Below are 23,644 nucleotides of genomic sequence, written 5' to 3'. Positions count from 1 at the left end.
GGAGCTGGGTGTGGGCAGGGGAGGCTCAGCATCACTGAAGGGGCAGCTGAGGGGCTGCTCAGGTGGGCTTTGCTCAAGCAGATCCCTCAGTTGCCCGAAGTGATGGTCGTGGCTGAACCCTCCTTGGATGGAAAGCTGAGTGTTTACGGTGCTCTGGTTTGTGCTGCTGGGATTTGCTGTGTGGTTTCATGAAACCATTGCAGTGAGCCTCCACGGCAGAAAGGATGGAAAAGCCGCTGTTTCCGAAATTGGTTTAGTGTTTTTTGGACTAGAGGCTTTAAATTAAACAGCTTTATCTTCCTTGCACACTTGATGCGGGTAGGCCAGCCTGGAGCTACGCTGTCACTATTTTTGGCCTTTACTTCTAAACAGAGAATTTAAAAATTCAGAATAGGTGTTTAAAATTTTCTGGGATGTATGCTACAAGATGAAGTATTTAACTGTTTTTTCTGCAAAATTATTTAAATTTCTATCAGAGACTGAAATCCACAGAAAACAGTAACAAATTCTCACTGTCATCCTCCTCTGTTGTGTTAATGTCCCCTAAAAGTTTCCAAGGCTCTCACGTTATACTCTTGAACTACAGCACAGGACCATTTATACCATTCACAAGTCTCTAGTTCTGCAACATGCAGCAAAAGATCATCCCAAAACATTTAAATCCTCCAATTCTCATGTATTCTTTGCTATCAGAGAACCTAAGCCTGTAAACTTTGATGTTCAGTAATTTAAAGATGTAGTGAGTCCCCATTCCTGTCACCCGAGCTCAGGACCTGACAGGAGGTTGGGGTGAATGAGCAGACTCATTTGTTAGCTCAAGTGTGTACCTAAGTGATTGTAGGATCAGAGCCAACAGTTGTCTAATCTTGGAATAGAGATTAGAAAATGAGTAACTTTGCCAAGAAATGTGTTAATTGAAGGAACAGCAGTTAAAACAACTGCCTGTGTGGAAGGGTGTAGCTCTCTAATTACATCTCTTAACACTGAGACAGATGCACATTTAATACTGACACCTTCACTGATAATTAATTTGATTGTGTTTTATCTTGTTGTTATTAGATACTCAATATTAGGTATATTTCCTGTTCAGATGAATTAGCACACCTTCTAACCACTTCAGATGGATGTTTTCTGGACTAGTTTGGTACAGAAATTTCCTACTGCTAGGTTGAAAAGTTATTCACGGTGTTGGGGTGAGAAGAGAATGACAGAGAAAACCATGGAAAAGACAAACTGAGATTGTCTCACTGCTGTGCTCATTATATAATATTGTTGTAGTTTTTAGTTGGTCCAGTTTTAAGCATTCCTGTAGACAACATACTTTGGCAGTGATCGCTTCTGAGGAAACGGCACTGCATTTTTGTAGTGTATAGTATGTTTTGGGGTTTGTGGCACATCACAGAAGCTTGAAAAAGTTTTTTCTTAAAGTAAGTAACAAAAAATGTCCTATGCTTTCCTTAATGTCTTAATGAAAATGAAGAAGTCTCACTTGTTTGATAAATACTGCACTGATTTCAGTGTTATAAGACAGAACTTATCCTTTGCAAACTGTAGTTGGACCTTTGGAAAGAACTGGAAATACAGAAGTATGACCATGATGGCACGTTGTACTGGCTTTGCTTTGCTTGTGCATGCAGCTTTTGCTTTCTCTGTTACACTGTCTTTATCTCGACTCAGGAATCTTTGCACTTTTTGATTCTCTCCCCATCGTATGGGAATGGGGGGAGTGGGGCTGAGCTGCTCACCAGGTTAGACCACAACACACCTAAATAGTTTTTAAATTGATTTACAGCTGCTGCAAATATACATAACTCTGTATAATTGAGAATTCTGTGCTGCTTTATTTATTATTTGAAAACTTGGCTTTATTGTCGTGTATTTTGTACTTCTCACCTGGAAATCCCAAGCTAAGCAGGCACTCCCCTGTTCCATGCAAGTGGAGACACGTTGGAATGTATGGACCAGCAAGCAGCCCACTTCTGAGAGAAGCCCCTGTGTAACCTGTGAGAGTTTTTGAGATTTGTCCTTTTGATTGCTTAGCAAATGTTTCTAAATGAAGGAAAAGCTTGACTAGGTAGTTTTATTGCTTCATGATATGCTTGCAAATTTAACAGTTCATTTAGAAACCTGAAACACTGAGTTGTAGTAATAAAAGAACTGTGGAAAGTGATATAAAAGATCAGGTATGACACAGGAAATTGTAGCATGTATTCTGTTCTTCTTTGGGTTATTACTGCTTGATGAAAGAGTTGGTTTTTAGAGGTAAAACCTTAAAGGAACCATTTTCGTTTTCTTAAACCATAAAGTTGAGTCTTTGACTTTTCAAAATGCTATTATACAGCTATTTGAGTTGGTTTTTTATTCCGCTTACTTGATTGTTATTTAATGGGTTCTTTAGAAGCAAGGTCCTTGAAGCTTCAGGGGTGCACCCACTCGATGGGCGGCATGTGGCAGCCTTTGTATCTGCGTGCCTGAAACCAATAAAAATAGTGTTTCAAAAATAGCCAGATATGTCTGGTTATTCATCTGCGGCACCTTGGAAGCCAAGTAGTGTTTTATGTGGCTTTATTCTCAAGAGTAAGTTCTGTTCCAGTGGCAGGAGTTCACCGTGGTCTCCCTCAGCTGTGCACACCCAGGGGCACGTGGAGCTGGGGGCGGCTGGGATGAGGAATTCCCTGTGGGAGCCTCACAGGTGGGTGAGCCGGGAAGGCCTTGCCGGGCTGTGGGGTGCCCTAGCCGTGCTGGGAGAGGAAGGAATGGGCACCCTGGGCTGCAGGGGTTGGAGATGAGGAGGACAGTGTGCCATGGTCCTTACAGTGCCATGGCTGTGCAAGGGTGAGGGGAGATCTGTGTCTGTGGGGAGGGGAGGGCAGACCCATGGCTGTGGGAAGGTGAGGGGAGGCGAGGGCAGACCCATGGCTGTGGGGAGGGGAGGTGAGGGCAGACCCATGGCTGTGGGAAGGTGAGGTGAGGCGAGGGCAGACCCATGGCTGTGGGAAGGTGAGGCGAGGGCAGACCCATGGCTGTGGGAAGGTGAGGTGAGGGCAGACCCATGGCTGTGGGAAGGGGAGGTGAGGGCAGACCCATGGCTGTGGGAAGGTGAGGCGAGGGCAGACCCGTGTGTGTGGGGAGGGGAGGGGAGGGGAGGGGAGATGAGGGGAGACCTGTGCGTGTAGGAAGGGGAGGAGAGAGGAAGGAAGTGCAGTGGCTCTTGGTGTGGCTGAACCAGCATGCTGTGGTGTCCCTGTGCAGTCCTGACACCAGAAACCCGGCAGTGCCGCGTTTATGCAGTTTCGTTTTCCTCGTTCCAGAAGATAATTGTGATAGTGATGTACAGTGAGAACAGGCTGTTCATACAGGCTCATTTCAGGGATGGGAGAGCCTCCTTGTGCTACACGTGCAAGGTGCTGAGGGGAGGAGACGTCCTGCCCCAAAAGTGGCTGATCCTGAGTTGGGTTCCTGCTCTGACGTGTTTGGAAGCAGCTTTTCCTTCTCCATTTGCCATGGTAGAAGCTGGTGGGTGACCAGGCTCCTGGACCACATATTGTCCCCATGTGCTCCGCTGCCTCCCATCACTCACACCACCTGAGTTTCCCTGAAACTGTTTGAATCCCTCAGTGGCTGATGTGAAACTGCACATGAACTGTCACCAGTGTTTTTAGCAGAGAGGAGTAACGTGGTTAATAAAGACCCCGTGCTTAGAGAGGCTTGTGGGCCTGAGCAGGAGCCGTCCGCCTCATGGTGCACATGCCACTGTACAGGAAGCAAAACGAAAGTACTATGATTCTATGATTCTATACTTGTTCTTACACCATCCCTCTTCAGTGTCTGCTCATCCTCTCTGCCCAAGCCTGCCCATGGCAGCACAGCACTCCTCTGACAACTCTGTGCTTTGCCTGTGCATGGGCAGAACCCTCCCAAGAGGCCAGTGGTCCTGTGAAATGTTTCCAGAAGAGATGCCTCCAGGGTCAGCTCAAGTCCCCTTCCAGCCCAGTCAGAAAGATGCAGCCCTGCAGCACAGGTGTGTGCTGGCCTTGGGGGTTGCCCTGTCTCATTCAGGCAGTCATGGCTAACACAGCTCTGGGCTGAGGGGTCTCATGGGCCCATTCGCAGCATAAGCATCTCCTCACTCTTTGTGTAAGGAAGGGAAGGGGAAAGGAACTTGTGTTCCTATTTGTCTGCTCTAGGAATATTGAATGAGTTTGTTCTGAACATCTAAAATGAAATATGGGCTACTTGTAACATTAGACCTTACAAGCTTTGTTTTCTGAAGGAAGTTGTAGCATGGTATGTGTGCAGAAGCAACATGAATGTCGCCTTAAATAGTTTAATGCTATTTTCCAAGCATTAAACACATTTCATAACTATCTATGTAATACTAGTTAATAGTGGCTTTGATAATTGAACAAATACATTGCTTTTTTCCATGCACTGGAACTGTCAGCGCACTGCCTCCACAATAATGCAGCTCGGGATTCTTGGACGCTAATCCTGTCAGTCTTTTCCAGGCTATCCATAGCCCAGGGCAATTGCTTTAACTTTAGTATTTTAATTTCCTCTTTTGCAAAAAGAGCACTAGAAGCATTATTTCCATTAAGTTTTTATTACCATAATTAGTCTCTTCCATGGTTTGCTCCTGACAGCAGAGCATTTTGCTGTTATGTGTCATTCTATGCTGAAAACTGCACGTGCTAAACTTGTACTGATCCTGGGTAATTGTTAATGGTTAGCACTAGTATTTTTTGTGCATCTTGAATTTTGCTTGTTCTAGTAACCAGCACAAAATAGTGGTTTTAAAAATAATCATTAAAGGTCGTGCTGCTTGCTTGCTTCTGCCCAGCCCTTGTGTTCTGTGGGTGATTGCGGTCTCCACTTGTGAAGGCGAAGCACAGTCAGAGCAACACACATTGACATTAGTAATGCAAAGTTCTCTGCTAATTTGGTTAAGTTTTGGAAGTTTTTAGAGAAAAGTATAAGATCATTTATACTCCTGAAAACTTGAATTTTAAACGTCACTGGCTCAAAATGTAAACTATCTTAAAATCTTGTTTTGTAGGTAAAATGCCAGCCCCGGAGCAGAGCCCAATGGTGGAGGAGGGGCTGCCACAGACAACGCAGGAGACATCCACAGGCCCAGGCATGGAACCAGAGACTACTGCCACGACCATTTTAGCTTCTGTAAAGGAACAGGTATCTGCTTTGTTTTCAGCAATTCGTCAGTTCACAGTGTGTGTGGAGTTAACAACTGTCTCTCATTGCATTACTAGAAAAACACCCCTGTTTTTTTTCTATAGCGTATTGCCCAGCATCCCTGCAGTTTATTTTGTGTATCAGAGTCTGAATCTAAGGGGTTCATTTACCTGCACTGAACAGAAGCATCATTCTGGTGTTCTGTATCCCTCGGAATGTCAGACTGGAAATTCAGGTTTAGTGTTGAAAACAGAAGGAAAGCTAGTGTTGAATTGATGGAACACTGGAACCAGTCCTTGTGCATCCTGCAAAGCTGTGTACAGTGCTGCAGACACCTGCTCGTACAGGTTGGGTATGATTAATTGTATTTTATTAGAGAAGGGGACTTAAACTGGCAGTTTGGTTTCAGTTATCAATACCAAGGTACTAATGTGTTTTAAATCTGCAACACGTTTATGGGTGTGTATTTAAGGTGATAGTCTCTGCAGTCAAGTTCAGCCTTAATTTGTAAAAAATATTCAAGAGGGAAAAAATTGCAGTTTTACGAAGAAACATTCTGACTAAAGTTTTTGTTGGTGTTTTGGTTTTGGGTTGGTTTTTTTTAAAGAACACAAAGTTTAAAGTAATAGCTTGGCTTTCATTGTATCAGAATGAGAAGTAATGATGATCTTTATTGGCTTAATATGGGATTTGTAACATCTGAATATCAGAAGAAATCCACTTTGCTGTCTCTGTTTTGCAGCTTCCTTTAAGATGACTATTGTTTGATTCAAGGTGGAAACTCTGAATGCAAACACTTGATGTATTAGTTCTCATGTTGTCCCATCATAGTGTCAGAGCTGGCATTGCTGGAATCTCCAGGCAGGATCTCAGTGCCCAGAGCAGTGTGGTGTCAGAGCTGGCATTGCTGGGATCTCCAGGCAGGGTCTCAGTGCCCAGAGCAGTGTGGTGTCAGGACTGGCATTGCTGGGATCTCCAGGCAGGATCTCAGTGCCCAGAGCAGTGTGGTGTCAGAGCTGGCATTGCTGGGATCTCCAGGCAGGATCTCAGTGCCCAGAGCAGTGTGGTGTCAGGACTGGCATTGCTGGGATCTCCAGGCAGGATCTCAGTGCCCAGAGCAGTGTGGTGTCAGAGCTGGCATTGCTGGGATCTCCAGGCCATCTGCAGGGGTCTCAGTGCCCAGGGTGTCTCTGTGCACTCCGTTGTGCTCACTCTCAGGTTTGCAGTTAGGGCAGCACTGTCTGTAACAGCTTCCTACACAAGTGTGCAGTAAGAACCATTTGTTAGCATTCCCTTGCCTACCCAAGCAGTGTGTTTATATTTTATTAGTCTTAGAGAAAAAAATGATAATGGAATATTTCTTCATTTTGAAAATGAGGTTAAAACTTCTCCCCCTTTCCATTCATAAAAAGCCTATAAAAAGATACGTGGGCTACTACATAACTAAATTCTGATGAAAACTAAAAGGTTAAAATTGTGAGTAATGGTGTTACACAAACTTCAGAACTGGACCCTTAATGTAGAATGTACAGACACATAAAATGAGTGTGAAAGGAGGAAGATGTAAATTGTACTTCACTCTTGGAAGTGATAACATGAAAGAATTAAGAGCCAAACTGTTGCTTTCTGGTATATTTTCTGTTGATAGTAATTATGGACACTGACATGTTCAACACCCTTCCTGTGTGGCAGAAAGCCCAGAACAGAATATTTTCCAGTGCAGTTCTTTACTTTATTAAGCTTGAACAGAAACTACTACACTGTTTGCTGTGGCCCAGCTTCCTTTGGTGCAGGAATTGCTGAGAGGTGCAGCAGGTCAGTGTTTGTAAAACAGAGCTGCCACACCCTAATTTAAGTACTTCAGAAGCACCGCAGTGGAAACACAATCCAGAAACGTCTTTATTATTACTTGTCGAATTGCCTAGATTTTAACTTAATAGAAACTGTTAAAATTACTATAGTAGTTCCGAAATAGATAAATTTATTGAATACTTTGTTAAGGTGTCTGCCATAGCACAGATACAATAGCCAGGATTGTATAAAAAGTTACACTCAGGAGTCTATAAACCCTGCAAGCCACTTCTAAATAAACTCTCCCTTTGTTTCTTTTTTTCTATTGCCCCAAATTAGTTTAGCAGCTGTTTTACCAAACTGGAGTGTGTCCCCTGAACTCCATGCAGACCCTCACTGAGTCCGGTGTCAGGTGGCTGGGTAAATCTGCCTTGGTTATATTTTAGGAAAGAAACATTTCAGTTCACTCTTAGTGTATAAAATAATAGAATCAGAGCAAGTGTAACCTGTGAGAAGTGTAGATTGCTATCCCTTTGTACTTCACTGACAGAGCTCAAGTTCCGTTTTAATGTGAAAACACGTTCCTCGTTAGTATAAATTCTGCAGTGCCACCACAAGCCCCGCTGGCTTTGGCTAGGGCAGGGGACAGTTCTGTCCCCACGCTGAGTTAGCTGTTTGTGCACACACAGGCGGGTGTGCTCTTGGATCACAATCAGGGAAGCGTGACTCCTGCTGGTATAACTTGAATCTCTAGTTAGTGACCCACTGAGACACTGAGACACTTGCAAGTCCTTGGGGCCAGATGGGATTCCCCCAGGGCACTGAGGGAGCTGCAGAGGAGCTCGCCCGGCCACTCTCCGTCATTTATCATCAGTCCTGGCTCACCAGAGAGGTCCCAAGCGACTGGAGGTGCCAGTGTGGTGCCCATCCACAAGAAAGGCTGGAAGTCTCTTATATGTATTAAAAGTAAATAGAGTATTTTCATACTAAGATAACAACTTGTTAAAAATCGTCAGGGCAGCAGCGTAGCAGTAATTTTTTCGGGGGTTTGAATGTAGGGCAGCTAGTTGCCAACTGCTCCTGGCAGGTTTGTGGAATCACTGCCACTTTCCATGTGCAAGCTGTACCCTGCTGGATTTAGAATGAGCTGCTGCTGAACTGTGAAGATTAAATTGGATCATTTGGAACTGTGGATTTCCTGCTTAGCATGTTAGTTTTCAGTGACTGGGCTGAGAGAAAAGGTCTCACAGGAAATACCACTCATCGATGCAATTTTCAAAAATAACTAGAATAAGCTGATTTTGATGTCTTTGCTAAGAGAGGACCACTTGCGGCAGTGGCAGGTTTTGTAGTTTGGTTTAGTCGTTATTGACACCTAGAGATGGACAACTCCCCACCTTTTCTTATAGCCAGTGACAGGGTAAGAATGATTGGATATGCTTTCAGGTGGATAGTCATAAATTCTTTGGGTTTCCCTTAGTGTTTTCCTAGAAGTGTTCTATTGTTCAACACTTCAGCAAAACATTTTCCTTTTATATACGTGTATTGAACCATATTGTATAAATAGGGAACCTGCAATTTGCTTTTTTTGCTTCTTTATTGTTTAAGTACAATTTTTTCACATAGTTATTGAGATTTTTATAGTTTATAGTTTCTGCTGTTTAGAAGCATTTCTGGTTTCAGTGAGTCAAGTCTGAGAAGTCAACTTCCCAAAGGTCATATTCTAGGACAAAATATATGACACTCCTGACTCGGGTTAAATGGCCAACTCATTTCCTTGCTCAAAACTCTCTGTACTCCTTTATCCATGCGAAGGTCTGGAAGTTATCTTGTCTCACATGTACTGTTGGGCTTCTGAGGAGAAACACCCCTGGTGAAAGAGCCTGCCCAGAAGCGTGGGTGCCCTTGGAATACCCTGGAGCACTGACACCTTTTGTGGCACCCCCAGCTTAGGTAAGCAGCCTGTGTGCTCAGCAGGGGCTGAGCCCCCTGCCCAGCTGGCAGAGCACACTCAGCCCCAGCAGTGGTTTCAGCAGCCCCAGCAGTGGTTTCAGCAGCCCCAGCAGTGGTTTCAGCAGCCCCAGCAGTGGTTTCAGCAGCCCCAGCAGTGGTTTCAGCAGCCCCAGTGTTGTCACGAGGCTCATGGTGGATGTGTCACAGGCAGCCAGGAATGCCTCCAGTGCCATTCTTCCCTTCTGACACTGCCATCAGTAAGCTTTCTATGAACTGCTGAAATTCTGATCCCTCATCAGCTAGAGCAGCACTAAAGTGTTGTACCAGACTAGTGAACAATGCAGGCATAAAAGTATTAAGGGCTTTAATGGTCTGCTGCTGTTGAATGCAGAGTAAGTGTGATCAGCCAGTAATTGTAGCTATGTCATTTCACATCCTGTAATCTGTGATTCTCTGCACTGTCCAATTTTTTATCTTTTGTTTTTTATTTTGGAAGATCCTGAGATACTGAAAGCATGCAAATGCAGTTGTGTGCGTGAGTAAACTTAATTTTTACAGACAATTTTGAGGTTGTTCTTATATGGTTAATTGGAAGTACAGTTTTTTTCTGAAATAGATTCTGGTAGAGAATATAAATATCAGGTCACTACAGTATGACATTCATGTTGGAAAATTCAGTGTGTTTTTAAGTAGTCACTTGCTTGATCTAGCTCTGAATGACAGCAACTGGAAATGTAGTGCTTTGCGTAGATCAGTGCAGGAGATTAATGTGAAGGAAAGTATAAATGAACTTAATTTTGCTTGTCCGCTTCTTTGTTGCATGTTTGTATCATAAAAATATCTGAAATGTTGTTCAGATCTTCTGTAGCACTGTGTGAACTTTCATAGGTGATGGGAATTGTGTGGCTCTGCACTGTGTGTGTGGCAGTGAAGGAGAAATAGTAAATGCAAGGTAAAATATTCCTCTCAAATGTAAGCTGCACTTTCTTAGATCAGCAACTTGAGCTACTGAAAGAGGCTTAACTCAATTGTTCAACAGGCAGCATTTTTGTGATTAGGAACACATTTCATAGTTCAGCTGACAATTAGCTTGGTAATATTTCACAGACAGTGACATTTGGTGGTTGAAGCAGCTTAGCATATCCCAGTGTTACTGCAGGTTGGAGCACCAACCCACCCATGTCCTGTCTTCTGTCACAGCAGCCACTGAGAACTGGTCAAGTCAAGAAGCTGCAGGAGATGCATCTGTCTGTTAGAGGCATTGTCTGCCTCAGCTATCCCAGCTGCCCCGTCTGGGTCTGACTAGCCGGGCATGAACCACCAGAAGGAGACTGTGACTTCACTGCTTGTGCCATTGCTGTTGATTCTTGCAGAGCTGTGTCCACAAAATCTTCCATTAGCCATCTGGACCACCCTTTGTTCAAAGTTTCAAGTTATTGGTGTTTTGCCGGCGTGTTGACAACAGGGCAGGAAGAAAGTAATTTTTGATTTTTCAGCATTGTAATCTGGATTCCTCAATCTCATCCATGTTACTGCAGGATCAAAGCTCCCATTAACAGAAATTAAAAGGGTCAGTCTGCAACATGGTATCATGATGAGATGCAGATAAAAGGCACAGAATTGCCTCTAAACCTTCTTTCCTTTCTTATCTAAAGCATGCAACAGGAGAGCAGTCTGCACGGTCAGTCATGCAAACTGCATTCCCGTTGTCAAATATTTGCTGGCAATAGCCCAGCCCAGTGTGTTGGTGATTGTTGTCCCTTGCCAGGGAGCCACCAGCCTGTCAGAGGCACTCAGCTTTCACATGGCGAGAGGATTCAGTTGTCAGGATTGGTGTTGCTGGTCGGGTGTGTACCTTGCGGCAGGGACGTGTCATCTCGAGTGAGATCTCGGCATCGCTGCCAAGGAATTACCGAGGCACGTGGAGCTCGCCAGGGAAGAGCTGATGGTCACCTGGGGTGAACACCACAACAGAAACACCCCGTGAAGGCTTTGTCCCTCCTCTAAAAGCTTCTGCCTCCCAAAGGAAATGACACAGCTCTAAAATGTGCTGGGCTCTGGTTCTCACTGCTGGCGGCCTGTCTGCCTGCAGTCGGTGCAGCTGCCTCCCAAAGCAAGCTGCACTGAGCTTCCTGCTCTGAGGCTGCTCTGTGATTAAAGCTATCATTTTCTCTAGTTTTGTGTTAAGAATTATGGTCTGTGGTTTTGCAGTGGAATTTAGGTTCTGAACACAAAACCTGTGTTTTGATAAGATAATTAAGTAGTCACTGCTAAAGGGGTGAATAGAATTACAGGGGTTTTTTTCCCCTTGGTGTATATTGGATAGTCTTGGAAAAAAGTTCTGGCCAAACCAGTGTATTGTGTCTGTGTGAGGAGATTTGGTTGCTCTTTGGAATGCAGTGTGACAGCGTGTTCTGTGACCTACACCTGTAATTCTAGAATGTGCTTGCCACATGGATGTTCTGCTGCAAATGCTAATAAGCTTATTAAGAGTTGTATTTGAGTCCTGCAGTGCCACTTTGTCATCAGGCAGTGGGTTGTGATTTGTGCCCAGGGCAGCAGCTGCTCTGTGCTGGGAGCTCCCTGTTTGAGGAGCATGCTCTCCCACTGCTCCCAGAGAGCTGAACAGGGAAACAAATTCCAGGAGATTCCTGCCAGAACTGGTGTGCTGTCTGATAGCTACACACCGTGGGGGTAGGTCCATTCAGAGTGGTATGAAATGTCTTTATAAGGGAGCATAAACTAGAAAGGTGATCAATTCAGAATTGATTAGGAGTTCTTTTTCTATAATAATGCGATGATTTAAGTTAAAAGAAAAAAGGCTTAAAGCGTTGAGGTATTCCAGCTGTAAAAGAGATGGGACCTCTAAAACTATCCCTCTTGTCTATTTATGCAGGTGCTTAATACCTATCACCTCCAGCTGCAGATACCAAATTTAAGAAGACACACAAAAGTCAGCACTTGTTATTTCAAAAAGTCTGTAAACTGCTGCTTTCCTGGACTCCCAGGCTGCCCAAGCCAGAATGCACTCACACTTTGTGGGGCAAAAAATAGGGATTTTTACTTAAATAGGCAGTTTGTTACTTAGAATGTTATGCAACAAGATGTCTTTTAGAATAATGTGTTCACTAATGCTTCTGTATGTAATGAAAAGGCAGATTAATAGAAATTGCTTGAATGGAAGCAAGTAATGGCTAGCACGTGTTTTACTTTATTCATCTAATGAAAAGATTAGTAAATAACAATAGGTTCACATTCAGAGTTTGCACCTGTGACACTGCCATTTAAATATTGGTTTAGAAGTGAGGAACGGGAAACAGCTGTAAACATAGCCTAAGTGTTTTCTCTTATTTCTGCAAACAAGCAGCACAGTACTGTGTATTTTGAAGGTTTGTGTTTGTTACATGCTGTATAGTTTGCTCTGGAAGAAGCTTGTCTTGCTGACATTTGCTCCAAAACTTGCAGAGCTTCAGCTTCTGAATGGATTTTTTTTTTTTGAAATCACGACATTCTCTGCTAGCATGTGAATGACATTCTGGAGAATCAGCTTTTAGATGGATGTATCACCTAGATTCTGGCTCAGAACTGGAAAATAAGTTATCATCTATGAATTTCTTTGACTTTTTTTGCTTAAGACAAAGTGTCTGAATGAGCTGACTGGAGCCTATGGACCCTTGTGGTATGACATGAAGTTGTATCAAGCCAACCACTGGTGCCAGACTGTGACGACTGGGTCTCTGTGTCATACAAACCTTTGGATATTCTCCATGCTTTCTATTCCAGTCACAGGCCCATGAGGTTTGTGGCGGTCTGTGGGTTATCATATTTGTAAGGCTCTTTATATCAGGTGTTGGAATTAAAATGATTTAGCTGTAGAATTCTGTTTGAAAGCAGCTTTAAATAAAATCCAAGTTGAGAACATATGTCTGAAATGCTCTTTCATATCCGAGCATCCACTGTGCCGAGCTTTTCCAATGCCAGGGCTTGACAGCAATGCCAACCTGTTGGAAGGGGTGGCCAGGAGGAGCTGAGGGCCACGGTTCCCTCTGTGACTCCAGTGTGTTCTCTGCTCTCTGAGTAGAGCAGCAGTAGAAAAGCACAGCCTGCTTTGTGGGAGAGCTCTGTGTCCTGAGTGCAGAACCACGTGTCTGGCCGCCATTCAGGATGTTAGGGTGTGTTTATTCAGTTTGGTTAGGGAGCTCTTACAAGAGTTTGGAAGTGTCCACAATGCCTTGTGTTCTCTGGGTGGGGCAGGAGGCTCTGTGTGTGGAACAGCAGTTTGGGGGCAGGGCTCGGCTCAGACTCTCCACAGCAGCTTTTTGGGTTCTGTCATCTCGTCTGCTTGTTCCGGCAGGAGGGCAGCTGCTGTTGGGCCCTGAACTGCCTTCCTGAGGAGACAGGTGCCAATTAGTCTTCTTTTGCAGGGTTCTTGGAGGGGACCTCCTTGTTTTGTCAGTACTGCTTCTGCCAGGTAAACCTTGAGCTTAGAGCACCTTTTCCCCACTGTTACCGAGTCTCCTGTGTGCTGTGGAAGTCCTCATGGCTGGAGCTGGGAGCAGAGGTCCCTGCAGCGTGCTGGGAGCCGTGGAGCACTGCTGAACCACCCTTCATCCTACTGGAAAGGGAGTGGAAGGAGAGCCCTTCATGAGAGGGAGGTGGTTCAGCCCCACTGTGTGTGATGTGAGTGTGAGGGACCAGCTGGCATGAGCTGTGATCCCTGCTCTGTGTGAGAGACAGAGCTCCTGGGCAGTGCCATTAGGGGAGTTACACTCAGGGAGACACCTGATCAGGAATTTGAGCTGTCAGGTCAGAATGTATGTGCTGTAATCGACCTGTATATAAGACTTGCTTCATCAGATCATTAAATATTTGTGTTCATCTATTTTTATATCGTGTTGAACTTTTTAAAAGTTTACTTAAACTTTTAGAGGTTTACAGTATTGGTTTGAAAAATAATGTGATTGCTCTCTGGAACCCTTTCCTGTGGTTCACAAAAGCTAACTATGGATGAAAACACCCCCAATATCCCCTGATGTGACACAGTCTCGTTTCAGAGTGCTGTGGAAAATGGTTTTAGAAATGCCCACCCTGTGCAGCACTGGTATCCTGTGTCACCCTCAGAAGGTTACATTCCAAAAGTCTATTACAAAGGCTTGGGTTTGGTACCTTTGACCAAGAAATGTAACAAAAGTTGAACTCAGAAGAGGTGAAATAGCACATCTGTGCCCTCAGCCAGTTTGAAATGTTAAGGTTTCCACTTACAGAAGTCACAATGTAGAAGAGTTTAGGGTTTGAAGGTTTGTGATTGTAAAGGTTAGGATAGAGTATTTTCCAGTTTCCTTATTCATAGATGCAATTAAAGACTGACTTTACAGGCACTGATTTTGTTAGATTGTGGGAACATGAGGAGACACAAAAATTTTAATTGCAGGAGGAATAAAATCCAAATATGCTTAAACATGTTTTTCTTTTTGTAACAGGTGATAAATCAACATTTGCATGAATCACTGATTTAAGGAACCATTAAATTTCCACTTTTATAGTTTATTCCCCTAAGAAAGAGTCAAAACAAAAAAACATGATTGTGATGAATCAGTGATTGTTTCCGAGTTAATCCACACCCATTTTTTTAACATCAAGAATGCTTTTCTTTTTATTTTGAAATTTCAGGAGCTCCAATTTCAAAGACTTACCAGAGAACTGGAAGTGGAAAGGCAAATTGTGGCTAATCAGCTAGAGAGATGTAGGCTTGGAGCAGAGTCACCAAGTATCGCCAGCACAAGGTACAGGTCCTGATGACTTTACTTTCATTTGTCCCATAAGTTAAAGGCTTTTTAGTGGTGCTTATGTCCTCTTCATATATTTTCACTGGTAGCTATTCACCTCCTTTAACATCTAAAGTATTAAAAAAATGCAGATTTGCTGTGAAGAGTTATGGGACAGTTTCAAGAGGTCTTCTAATAATTGATTACATTTTCAATAGAATGTATGTAAAGCTTTACTTTCTCTCTAAATATGTTGAATTTTACTTTTTAGATGCAATCCAGAAGAAATATAGTAGACTTGCACATATCTGTATCAAAGTAAGGGTGCTAGTAAAAAGCAGTAATGCAATTATTTATTTTTTGTCTTAAATTAACTAAGCAGTTTCATTCAGCTTTTCTGAAACTGTCATTACATGTGTTTTCAGGGAACACCTTGCTCTAAGTCTGTCAGTAGTGTGAAACATTCCTGATGTATTTTCCGTGCAATGACCGTAACTATGGCAAAGCATTCGCTAGTATTTCAGCTGTAACGAGTATTCTGATTATTTATTTATTTTAATTCCTTAGCAATCCTTGTAAGTCTGAATGTGTTTGGGCACTCACTCATCTCCAGCATGTCAAATGATTGGTAGCTCTTGAATCTGAAAGCCTTGGTGTCCTTACGAACCATTTGTACCTGCAGTTGGGGTTCCAGCAGAGCTGCTGTTGGCGTGGATTTAGGGTGTGCTCTGAACATTAGTGTTTCTTGCCTTAAGTACTCTTTGATTCTGGATTCCTTCAGCAGCAAACCTGGGTATCATTCTGAAATGTTTTTCCCCTGTGGTCATATTTCTGCAAATTAAATGGAAAGTTGGTCCAACAAAAACTTAGGAAACAGGAGGCAATTATTTAAAAATAGGTTTTAAAAATCCAGTGTACCAGCTAACACAGGTGTCTTTATCCATCAGACTGCCTGAGGTGTGAATGCAGTGCTATGTCACTGTTGTGCTGAGGGGTGTGGGCTTAAAGCCTGGGCTAGGCAATGTGTCCTGGCACCTTTGTGGTGTTGGTTAATGCTTTGACTTACTCTGTAAGGGGGATATCCCTCTTAAGAGATGTGTGAGAAGGTGGGGAAAACCAGTTCATCTGTACTTGAAGTAGAGGCTTTCGTTTCTTCACAGGCAGTTGTTTCCAGTGTAGTTAGAAGAGTTGTTGAAAGATTTAAGGGAAAACAATCTCTTAGAGCAGTTTCACAGCAAGCACAAGTAGGACAGCACAATTTAGAGCCATAAGAAGATACCTGTGTTTCCCCAAAGTAGGTGATGTAAATGTTTTGCTAAGGCTGACAAGAAATTAAATAAACATGAAGAGGGCATGGAGAAAACTCTTGGAAATTGAATGCTGTGTTGAGAGATGGGTCACGGGCAGCTGACAGCCTGCTCCCAGAAACAGGGACAGCTTGGTTTGGAAGCAAGGTGATGTTTCTCCTGACCAGATGAAAGAGTTGCCTGGCAGAGTCTTATATTAAAAAACAAACAACTGGCCCTCCCCATGAAACAATTACAAGCCTAAAAAAAAGCCAGCAGAACTAAACCATAAGAGTCATACAACTTTTTATTTTTATCCTTTGTTCAAGTTTTCTGTCCCTGAGGAAATCAACAATTCTTTGTTTCAAAGCCAGTGCTTTAATCTCTTTTATTGTGGTTAAAATGTTTGGGAGCATTCCATGTCAGAGTCCAGCTGAAGGGTTTGCTGACCTCAGTGGCCAGAGCAGTTCTCTGATTTACCCACTGCTGTCCTGGCCCTGGTGTGGCTCTGCTGCCAGTGATGGGACTGTCACCTCCCAGGGGGCACCTTAGGGACTCCCACCTCACTGCAAGGTTCCTTCTGCTGCTTTTGGTTTTGAGAAATGAGTGTTGCTTTGTACCTATGGACAAAGCAAAACAAAAACAGGTCCTGGTAGGTCAAGCTTGTTTGTCTGTTCCCACCTGTGTTACAGGTGCATTGTAACTGCAGGCAGGGCAGAGGAGTAGCTGATTTGCTGTCCTGGGAGGGGTGGGAGGGATGGCAATGAGACCTGATCTGCAGATCCTCAGAGGCTGTAGTGTGATGGGTGGAGTAGGAAGCACTCAGTCAGCTGCAGCCCTGGAGTACAGTAGAGTTTATTCTTGTGTACCTGTAAGTTACTTGCATGTTAAACTTATTTCTTCTCATAATTAATTTTTATAACTGGGTACTGTGCTCAGTACTCTTAAGATATTTCCTGGCATCCCATACACTTTCAAACCTCTTAAGAACTTGAAATGACACAATTAGTGTCACATGTGAGTATTAAATAGCTTTACCAGTGCTATGCATGACAAGGCTGGAGATAACAGACTGGGAAATCCGTGTGAGGTTTCAGCTGCCTCCTCTGCTCTTGTTTTGTGCTGTACCATGCACAGGTTTCCGTCAGAAGCCGCTGGGCTGTTCAGCACCCATACAGAGGCAGTATTGCAGCTGCCATTCCCTCTGGTGTGGCTGGCTCTGCTGGGTTCAGGTCTGGGCTGCCAGGTGTGTGGGAGCACACTGGGGTGAGGGGGACAGCCGTGTGGGAGCACACTGGGGTGAGGGGGACAGCCGTGTGGGAGCACACTGGGGTGCAGGAGGGCAGCCATGGGGCTCAGGCAGATGTGTGGGAGCACACTGGGGTGCAGGGGGACAGCCGTGGGGCTCAGGCAGATGTGTGGGAGCACACTGTGGTGCAGGGGGACAGCCGTGGGGCTCAGGGAGACGTGTGGGAGCACACTGGGGTGCAGGGGGACAGCTGTGGGGCTCAGGCAGATGTGTGGGAGCACACTGTGGTGCAGGGGGACAGCCGTGGGGCTCAGGGAGACGTGTGGGAGCACACTGGGGTGCAGGGGGACAGCTGTGGGGCTCAGGCAGATGTGTGGAACACACTGTGGTGCCAGGGGACAGCCATGGGGCTCAGACGTGTGGGACAGGCTGTGGTGCCAGGGGGACAGCCGTGGGGCTCAGGCAGACATGAGGGACAGGCTGTGGTGCCAGGGGGACAGCCATGGGGCTCAGGCAGATGTGTGGGACAGGCTGTGGTGCCAGGGGGACAGCCTTGGGGCTCAGGCAGATGTGTGGGAGCACACTGTGGTGCAGGGGGACAGCCGTGGTACCGCAGCACTGAGCCACACTGCCCAAGCCTGACTCTCACAGCTGCCTGCTTCTTTTCCTCCAGTTACTGTTGGGTGACTCGGGAAGGCTGAGTGGTGTGGGGAACCAAAAGGCTCTTGCTTATCAATGGGACAGTCCTGCACTGATAACAGCAACTTGTCACACACACTTCAAGGGGAGTGTGTAGCTGGCACACCTGACTCTTTGGAATGCAGCCCCTTGGGCAGCACCAGAACTGATAAAGGAAATTTTAACACTTCTGACAGTCACTTTGATTAATGATGTGCCTGCCTGAGGTCCTCTGGGTTTTGAAAGATCAGATCTATTTCATAGCCACAAGGGTGGTTCATTTTCTCTGCTTTTCCCACTAGAACAGACGAGGCAGTTTCTGGAGCAGCAGGCAGTATTGCAGAGCAGTTCAGCACGGTGCTGCACTCTGTGATGGACACTCAAACTGCCACTGAGGTGCACATGTACTGCATTTCATGGGCACATGTTTTTCTCACCCAAGCTGTGCCTTCTGTCCCACCTGAGGGGCAGTGCCATGTGGGACACCCCAAGCTGTGCCCACCCCACTGCCAGGGTGTTCCACAGCAGGCAGGGGTGTGTTTGTCCTGACCTGACCGCTCTCAGTGAGCTCATCTGGGGTAATTCTCTTCACAGAAACTGCTTGCAGTTTGCTCCAATGATGTGTCAAATACTTCAGCATTTCCAAGGGTATATTTGAAATTGTTTGTGTTACATTAATGTTACCAAACTTTCACGGTAAATTATAAACTCAAAAAAACCTGTCTTGAGAATCAGAGCCAGAGTGCTTTTGTGGTGTGCTATCATTTATCTTGCTCCACAGAAAGTTATTCATGTCTGCATAAAAAATGAGTGAAACTTGTGAAGTATTTTGTCACAGTTTCCAAATCCATGTTTTTGTTTCATTTACTCAGACTGTAAGCCTTTCTGAAATTCCACCAAAGCTTTTGAATGCCGAAAGACTTGAGGAAAGAATTTGAAGGTTTTAATGCAATTTGCTGATGATCAAATATGAAAAAAACCCTGTAGCTTACAGATTAGTTGCTCTGGTGCCAAGTTGAAGAGTGATGGTTTAACTCTGACTTCAGCTGGATATGTCAGTACTTATTACCTCACACAGGAGGAGCCTGGACCACAGCACAGGGCCGTTGTTTTTCCTGTGAGTGTCCACCTCCTACTCAGCAGAGTGGCTGTGCTGGCTGAGCTGTGGCTCTCTGGGGCTGGAGCAGAGTGAGCTGTGTGCTGCACGGGTGGGTGTGTAGATCAGGTGGCACACGTTAGCTGTCCTGCTCACAAAGGGCAACCACCCCCCGGGCACCCCCAGCGCCGGGTACAGCAGGAGCTCAGGGGCAGGGCCCTGGCACATCTGACTGCCAGTCCCTCAGGCATTCCCTTAGCTAAGGGATACATCAGTCCCTGCCCTGGGGACTGGCATCCGTCAGGATGAGCGACCACATCTGGGGGTAGTATTGCAGATTTCAGTATTACAGAGTTCAGCTTTCTGAATTCACCCCCAGAGCGCAGTGCTTGCCTGGGTCAGCCAGCAAGCCCCAGGCCCACCTGCTGCTGGTGGCAGCGCTGGTGAGTTTGAGTGGGGAGCGTGGGATGCTGTGGTACCTGGTACAGGCTCTGACAGAATGGGTAGAGGAGTGAGGCGTGTTGGTGAAATCAAGAGGATAGCTGTTAGGAAAACTGAAGACTGAAAATTACCTCATTTAGTTCAAATATCTGTGAAAATTTCTGCTTACCTGTATCAGTAAGAGCAGCAAAAATACGAAATCTCATTACACTGATTTTCCTGGTTGCCCATTGCTTGCAGTGTGCGTTACAAGTTTATAGAGTTGAGTCGATGGCCCCTACACCACGAGTTCAGTTGCACAAAGCTGTGAGCCTTCACACTGCACAGAGCTGTAAATGTGTTGCTGGTGTGGATGTTTAGAATGGGAGATAAAGGACAAGTAGAACAATACATTCAGCCTGAACAGACACTTGGGCACTGGCTGGCAGCTCTGCAGCAGCGAGCCCGGATCGCTGGGAACAGGCCGTCCCTGCCGCTGCCTCACAGCACAGATGTATTCCAGGGATGGAAGCCTACCCAAGCAGGGACTTGAAATGCTGCAGAAATATGTGTGAAGTACATACATTTTAAACAGAATTATATTTTTAGCTTTTTACAGCTTTTCACCATTTTATAAATATTTAATAAATAACACTAATTTTTTTCAGCTGTTGCCTTTTTTTGATGACAACAGCAGTATAGCTAACCAGTGAGGGTAGGCAATGGAAATCACTGCTTTTCTCTCGAGTGGTGCTGTTTAAAAAGAAATACTGTTCACCTTATGGAGTACTTGCAAATATAACAGACTTAAACTGTTTCGTGTTCTGTAATACCTGTGAAAGATGCACTGAGAATTGAACTGTCCAGGCTGGGAACTGGGGATCATAGTCGTGTTTACATAATTTTAAAACAAATTAGCACACTGCTTAATAAAATCAGCAATGTGAAATCAGAATTTCCCTCCATGTCAGTGCTGAAGCCTTGCTGTCCTGGGCACAGGTGCTGGCCTGGTCCTGGCTGTGACCTCCAGCAGCCACCTCTGCCTTTGCAGGGTGGCACAGCCTCGTCACGGAGAGGGATGGTGGCCCCTGCTCTAACCTGGAAACCCAAAGCTGGAAAGAGTTTGTTTGGAAGGTGCCATGTGAAAATGTGAAACAGTGCTGGTGATCCTTAGTGGGTTTTGTCTGTAAGTGACTTCCTACAAAACCTTTTCCATTTATCAGATTACTATTTTTTCCACCTTGGCAGCTGGTTCACTTCTGTGTCTAAAACAGCTTTGTACTAAACCTGTGATACAGCAAAGAAAAGGGGTGAAATTAAGAATGGGACAAAACCAGAAAACAACCAAATTACAAAAGCAGAAGTGAAACAAAACCTCAAAACAAACAAGCAGAAAACAATCCAGATATTTAGGAAATATGAGTGAGGAAAAAAATGCAAGGGGTCAAAAAAAAAAAAAAAAAGGCATAGATTGATTTCAGCAGAGTTTGTATGCATGCTCCATCTCTAGTTACCAAATATTCATGATCCTGTCATAGTATATATCTCTGTTTTCTCAAACTGAAAACTGTATATCACACCAAACTGTTCTGAAAAGAAAGTATAATTTCTGCATGTCTACTCTGCTAACCTAATTCTTTTTGAAGGATAATAGTGGACTAAAATGAAGCATTTCCCGAAGTGCAGTCCCCCACACGTGTAGCTTTCCTGTGGATGTCTCTCCTGTTATCGTCAGGAAGGGGGGGCACAGCAGCTCAGCAGGATGTGACCATGCTGCCTTTTAGTGGAATGAAGTGCACTGGACTCACTGCTCAAAGCTGAAGGACTTGGTAACTTCAAAACATTTCACCTGCAAGGTGACAAAAGCAGGTGATGATGTCAGTAGGTGATGTGTGCTGGGCTCGTTCCAGAATCCTTCAGTAAGAGCCAAGTTAAATGTTTAACTAATTGAAGTGCTGATGAAGCAGCTTTCTGCGTGTGACCTGTGGTCAGAGCAGCCTTTATCACTCCTGCCTCCTGTAGCTGGGAAGGAAGTTGCAGCAGCCAGGTGTGCTGGGCAGGGGTGAGCTCAAGGGTTACAGTCCTGTGGCAGTGAAGTGGCTGTGTGTGCTCAGCTGGTGGTGCCTTCCCCAGCACCACGGAGCCGTGTGGGCTCAGGGGGAGGAACTGGCTTTCCAGAAAGTCTGAGGAGCAGAGCAAAAGGGAAAGAGTGTAAAACTGTCTTCAGGTAGCGTGAAAATTCCAGGTCCAGAGGTCACAGAATCTGTCAAATGGGCTTTATATTTCTTCAATCCAGAGGACCAGAGTGTCAATGAGTAAGAGTAATTGATTAATGACCAGTTGTGTGCAAGTCTGCTCAGTGAAGAGTACGGAATATATTGTAATGTAATGAATTTGCATAGATTAACTGCATTCAGAACTCAGCTTTCAATAACAAAAATTAATTTCATTTTATATAAATTCTTTTTAATCTAATACCAGTTTGGGTACAAATTTCCTGATGATTTTGTAAAAGTAGAAATATTTTTAAAGATTTCTTTAAAACAGTCACAAGGTTCAGTTTACAAGCAAAAAAGGCAGTCAAGTTGCACAGAATTTCCGTTGGTGTGTGGCTACAATTCCCAAATTACACTAGAGAAACATTCTTGAGTTACTGCACTGGTTAGATTCAATGGCAGCGTACTAGAAATGAGAAGTAGTTTTAGTTTTTTATTTAAACTAGATGAACTTTAGGCCAAGGGTGTGCAGGAATTGAGATCTGGTGGCCTTGGCAGTGGTGGAGCAGCCAGGTGATGGTAGCACAGCTCCTCTGCTGCAGAGTTCAGGTGTCTGGGGGTGCTCCTGCCTTCCTTGTGTGCCACACTCACCCAGCCTGATATGCTGTAACAGCTTCAGAGAGCTGCATGTGCAGCCGTTCATTCCCTCCTGTTAGCTGGGGGCTGTGACCTTCTTCCCTGAGACGCCTTAGCAGGCTCGGCCATGCAAAATCTAGGCTTGTTTAAATCCCAATTTAAACTCCACCACTAAAGGTAGTTTAAACTAATCCATCTGCCTTTGCCCTCGAGTGGAGTGGCAGAGCTCCCTGAGGCACAGCAGGTGAGTTTGGGGGAAGGTAGCTGCTGGTGTTGAGGGTAGGTTGGTCCAACCCCCAGGATGATGTGCAGTTGTGCTTTTTGCTCCTCCTGGTCCGGGACGTAGCTGGGTCCGTGTTTGGACTTGGTGCTCTGGCATCAGGGTGTGTCCCAGCACCTCAAAGGGATTGCATCAGGGACTAAGGCACCTAAATGATTGGTTTCATTTCAGGAAATAAGGATCAACAACTGTTCACGCTGCTGTGCTGAAGTTTTTTGTAATTGATGGCTGTGGTAGAAGGAAGTAAAATAAAAATAATTTAGAAAGAGATACATCTTACCCAAAATTCCAGGCTCATGCTGATATTTAGACATTATACAATCTGATGAACTTGCCTGTTTTTCCTTTAAATAGCTTTTTATTTGGAAAATAGCAACTTATAATCATTGCAAAAATAATGTAAGAGTCAAAGTTTGGTAGCTTATATTAGAATGAGGAAATACATTTTCCCACAAAAATATGTAGAGTATCTAATGCCAATAACACATGGATGAGTTGTGCATTTGTCTGCAAAGGTGGCCGTGCAGCAGTACCACTGTGAGCACAGGAAAGCACATGGTTGGGTGGAAGGACAAAATGGGGAAGATAGTTTGATATAAAATCATTCTTGGAAAAATGCAGGAGAAGTTGGGGCTTGTGCTGGTATCAAACTTGCTTGGTCTGTGCCATAGTTGTTTCTGAGGGTGTCTCGTTAACCAGGACAGGTGAGATCTGTCACCTCCTCACTCTCAGGTGTAGCTGTGAGTCAGGTGGTTTGACTTGTCCCACACAAAGGATCAGGATTCTCTGGAAGATTGGAAACTGAGGTAACAGTGAAAATAATGAAAAGAAACAGACCCACAGTTCTTAAGCTGATTTAAATGCTGTAGAGTGGAGATTCCCAGCGCTGCTGGGCTGGCCCTGAGCAGTGACTGCTCCTGTCCCAGGGTGCTGACAGCACACACTGGCTGTGGGCTGATGGCTGTGGGCTGGTGGCACACGCTGGCTGTGGGCTGATGGCTGTGGGCTGGTGGCACACACTGGCTGTGGGCTGGTGGCTGTGGGCTGGTGGCTGTGGGCTGATGGCACACACTGGCTGTGGGCT

The 23,644-nt window shown here is 44.9% G+C and overlaps 1 protein-coding gene across 8 annotated transcripts in view; it reads left to right on the top strand.

Annotated features, from left to right (window-relative positions):
* PKP4 (plakophilin 4) overlaps positions 1-23,644 on the top strand; it is an 82,629-nt gene that overhangs the window by 19,435 nt on the left and 39,550 nt on the right. For 7 of the 8 annotated variants that reach the window (XR_003573891.1, XM_027907483.1, XM_027907482.1 and 4 more), the window contains 2 exons: positions 5,057-5,190; positions 14,605-14,717. Coding sequence is in view for 6 of the 8 variants with exons in the window: in XM_027907483.1 (XP_027763284.1) it covers positions 5,062-5,190; positions 14,605-14,717 (242 nt within the window). In the remaining 2 variants the exon portion in view is untranslated. Of the gene's footprint in view, positions 1-5,056; positions 5,191-14,604; positions 14,718-23,644 lie in introns of those variants that run through there. The other variant, XM_027907488.1, reaches the window with a different exon arrangement.

This window comes from Empidonax traillii, unplaced genomic scaffold (genome assembly GCF_003031625.1).
Source record: "Empidonax traillii isolate 1590-97213 ecotype Southwest subspecies unplaced genomic scaffold, ASM303162v1 scaffold1479:size124046, whole genome shotgun sequence".
NCBI lineage: Eukaryota > Metazoa > Chordata > Aves > Passeriformes > Tyrannidae > Empidonax > Empidonax traillii.
Note: the sequence above shows the minus strand (reverse complement) of the source record. Positions and strands in the feature narration are given on the sequence as shown.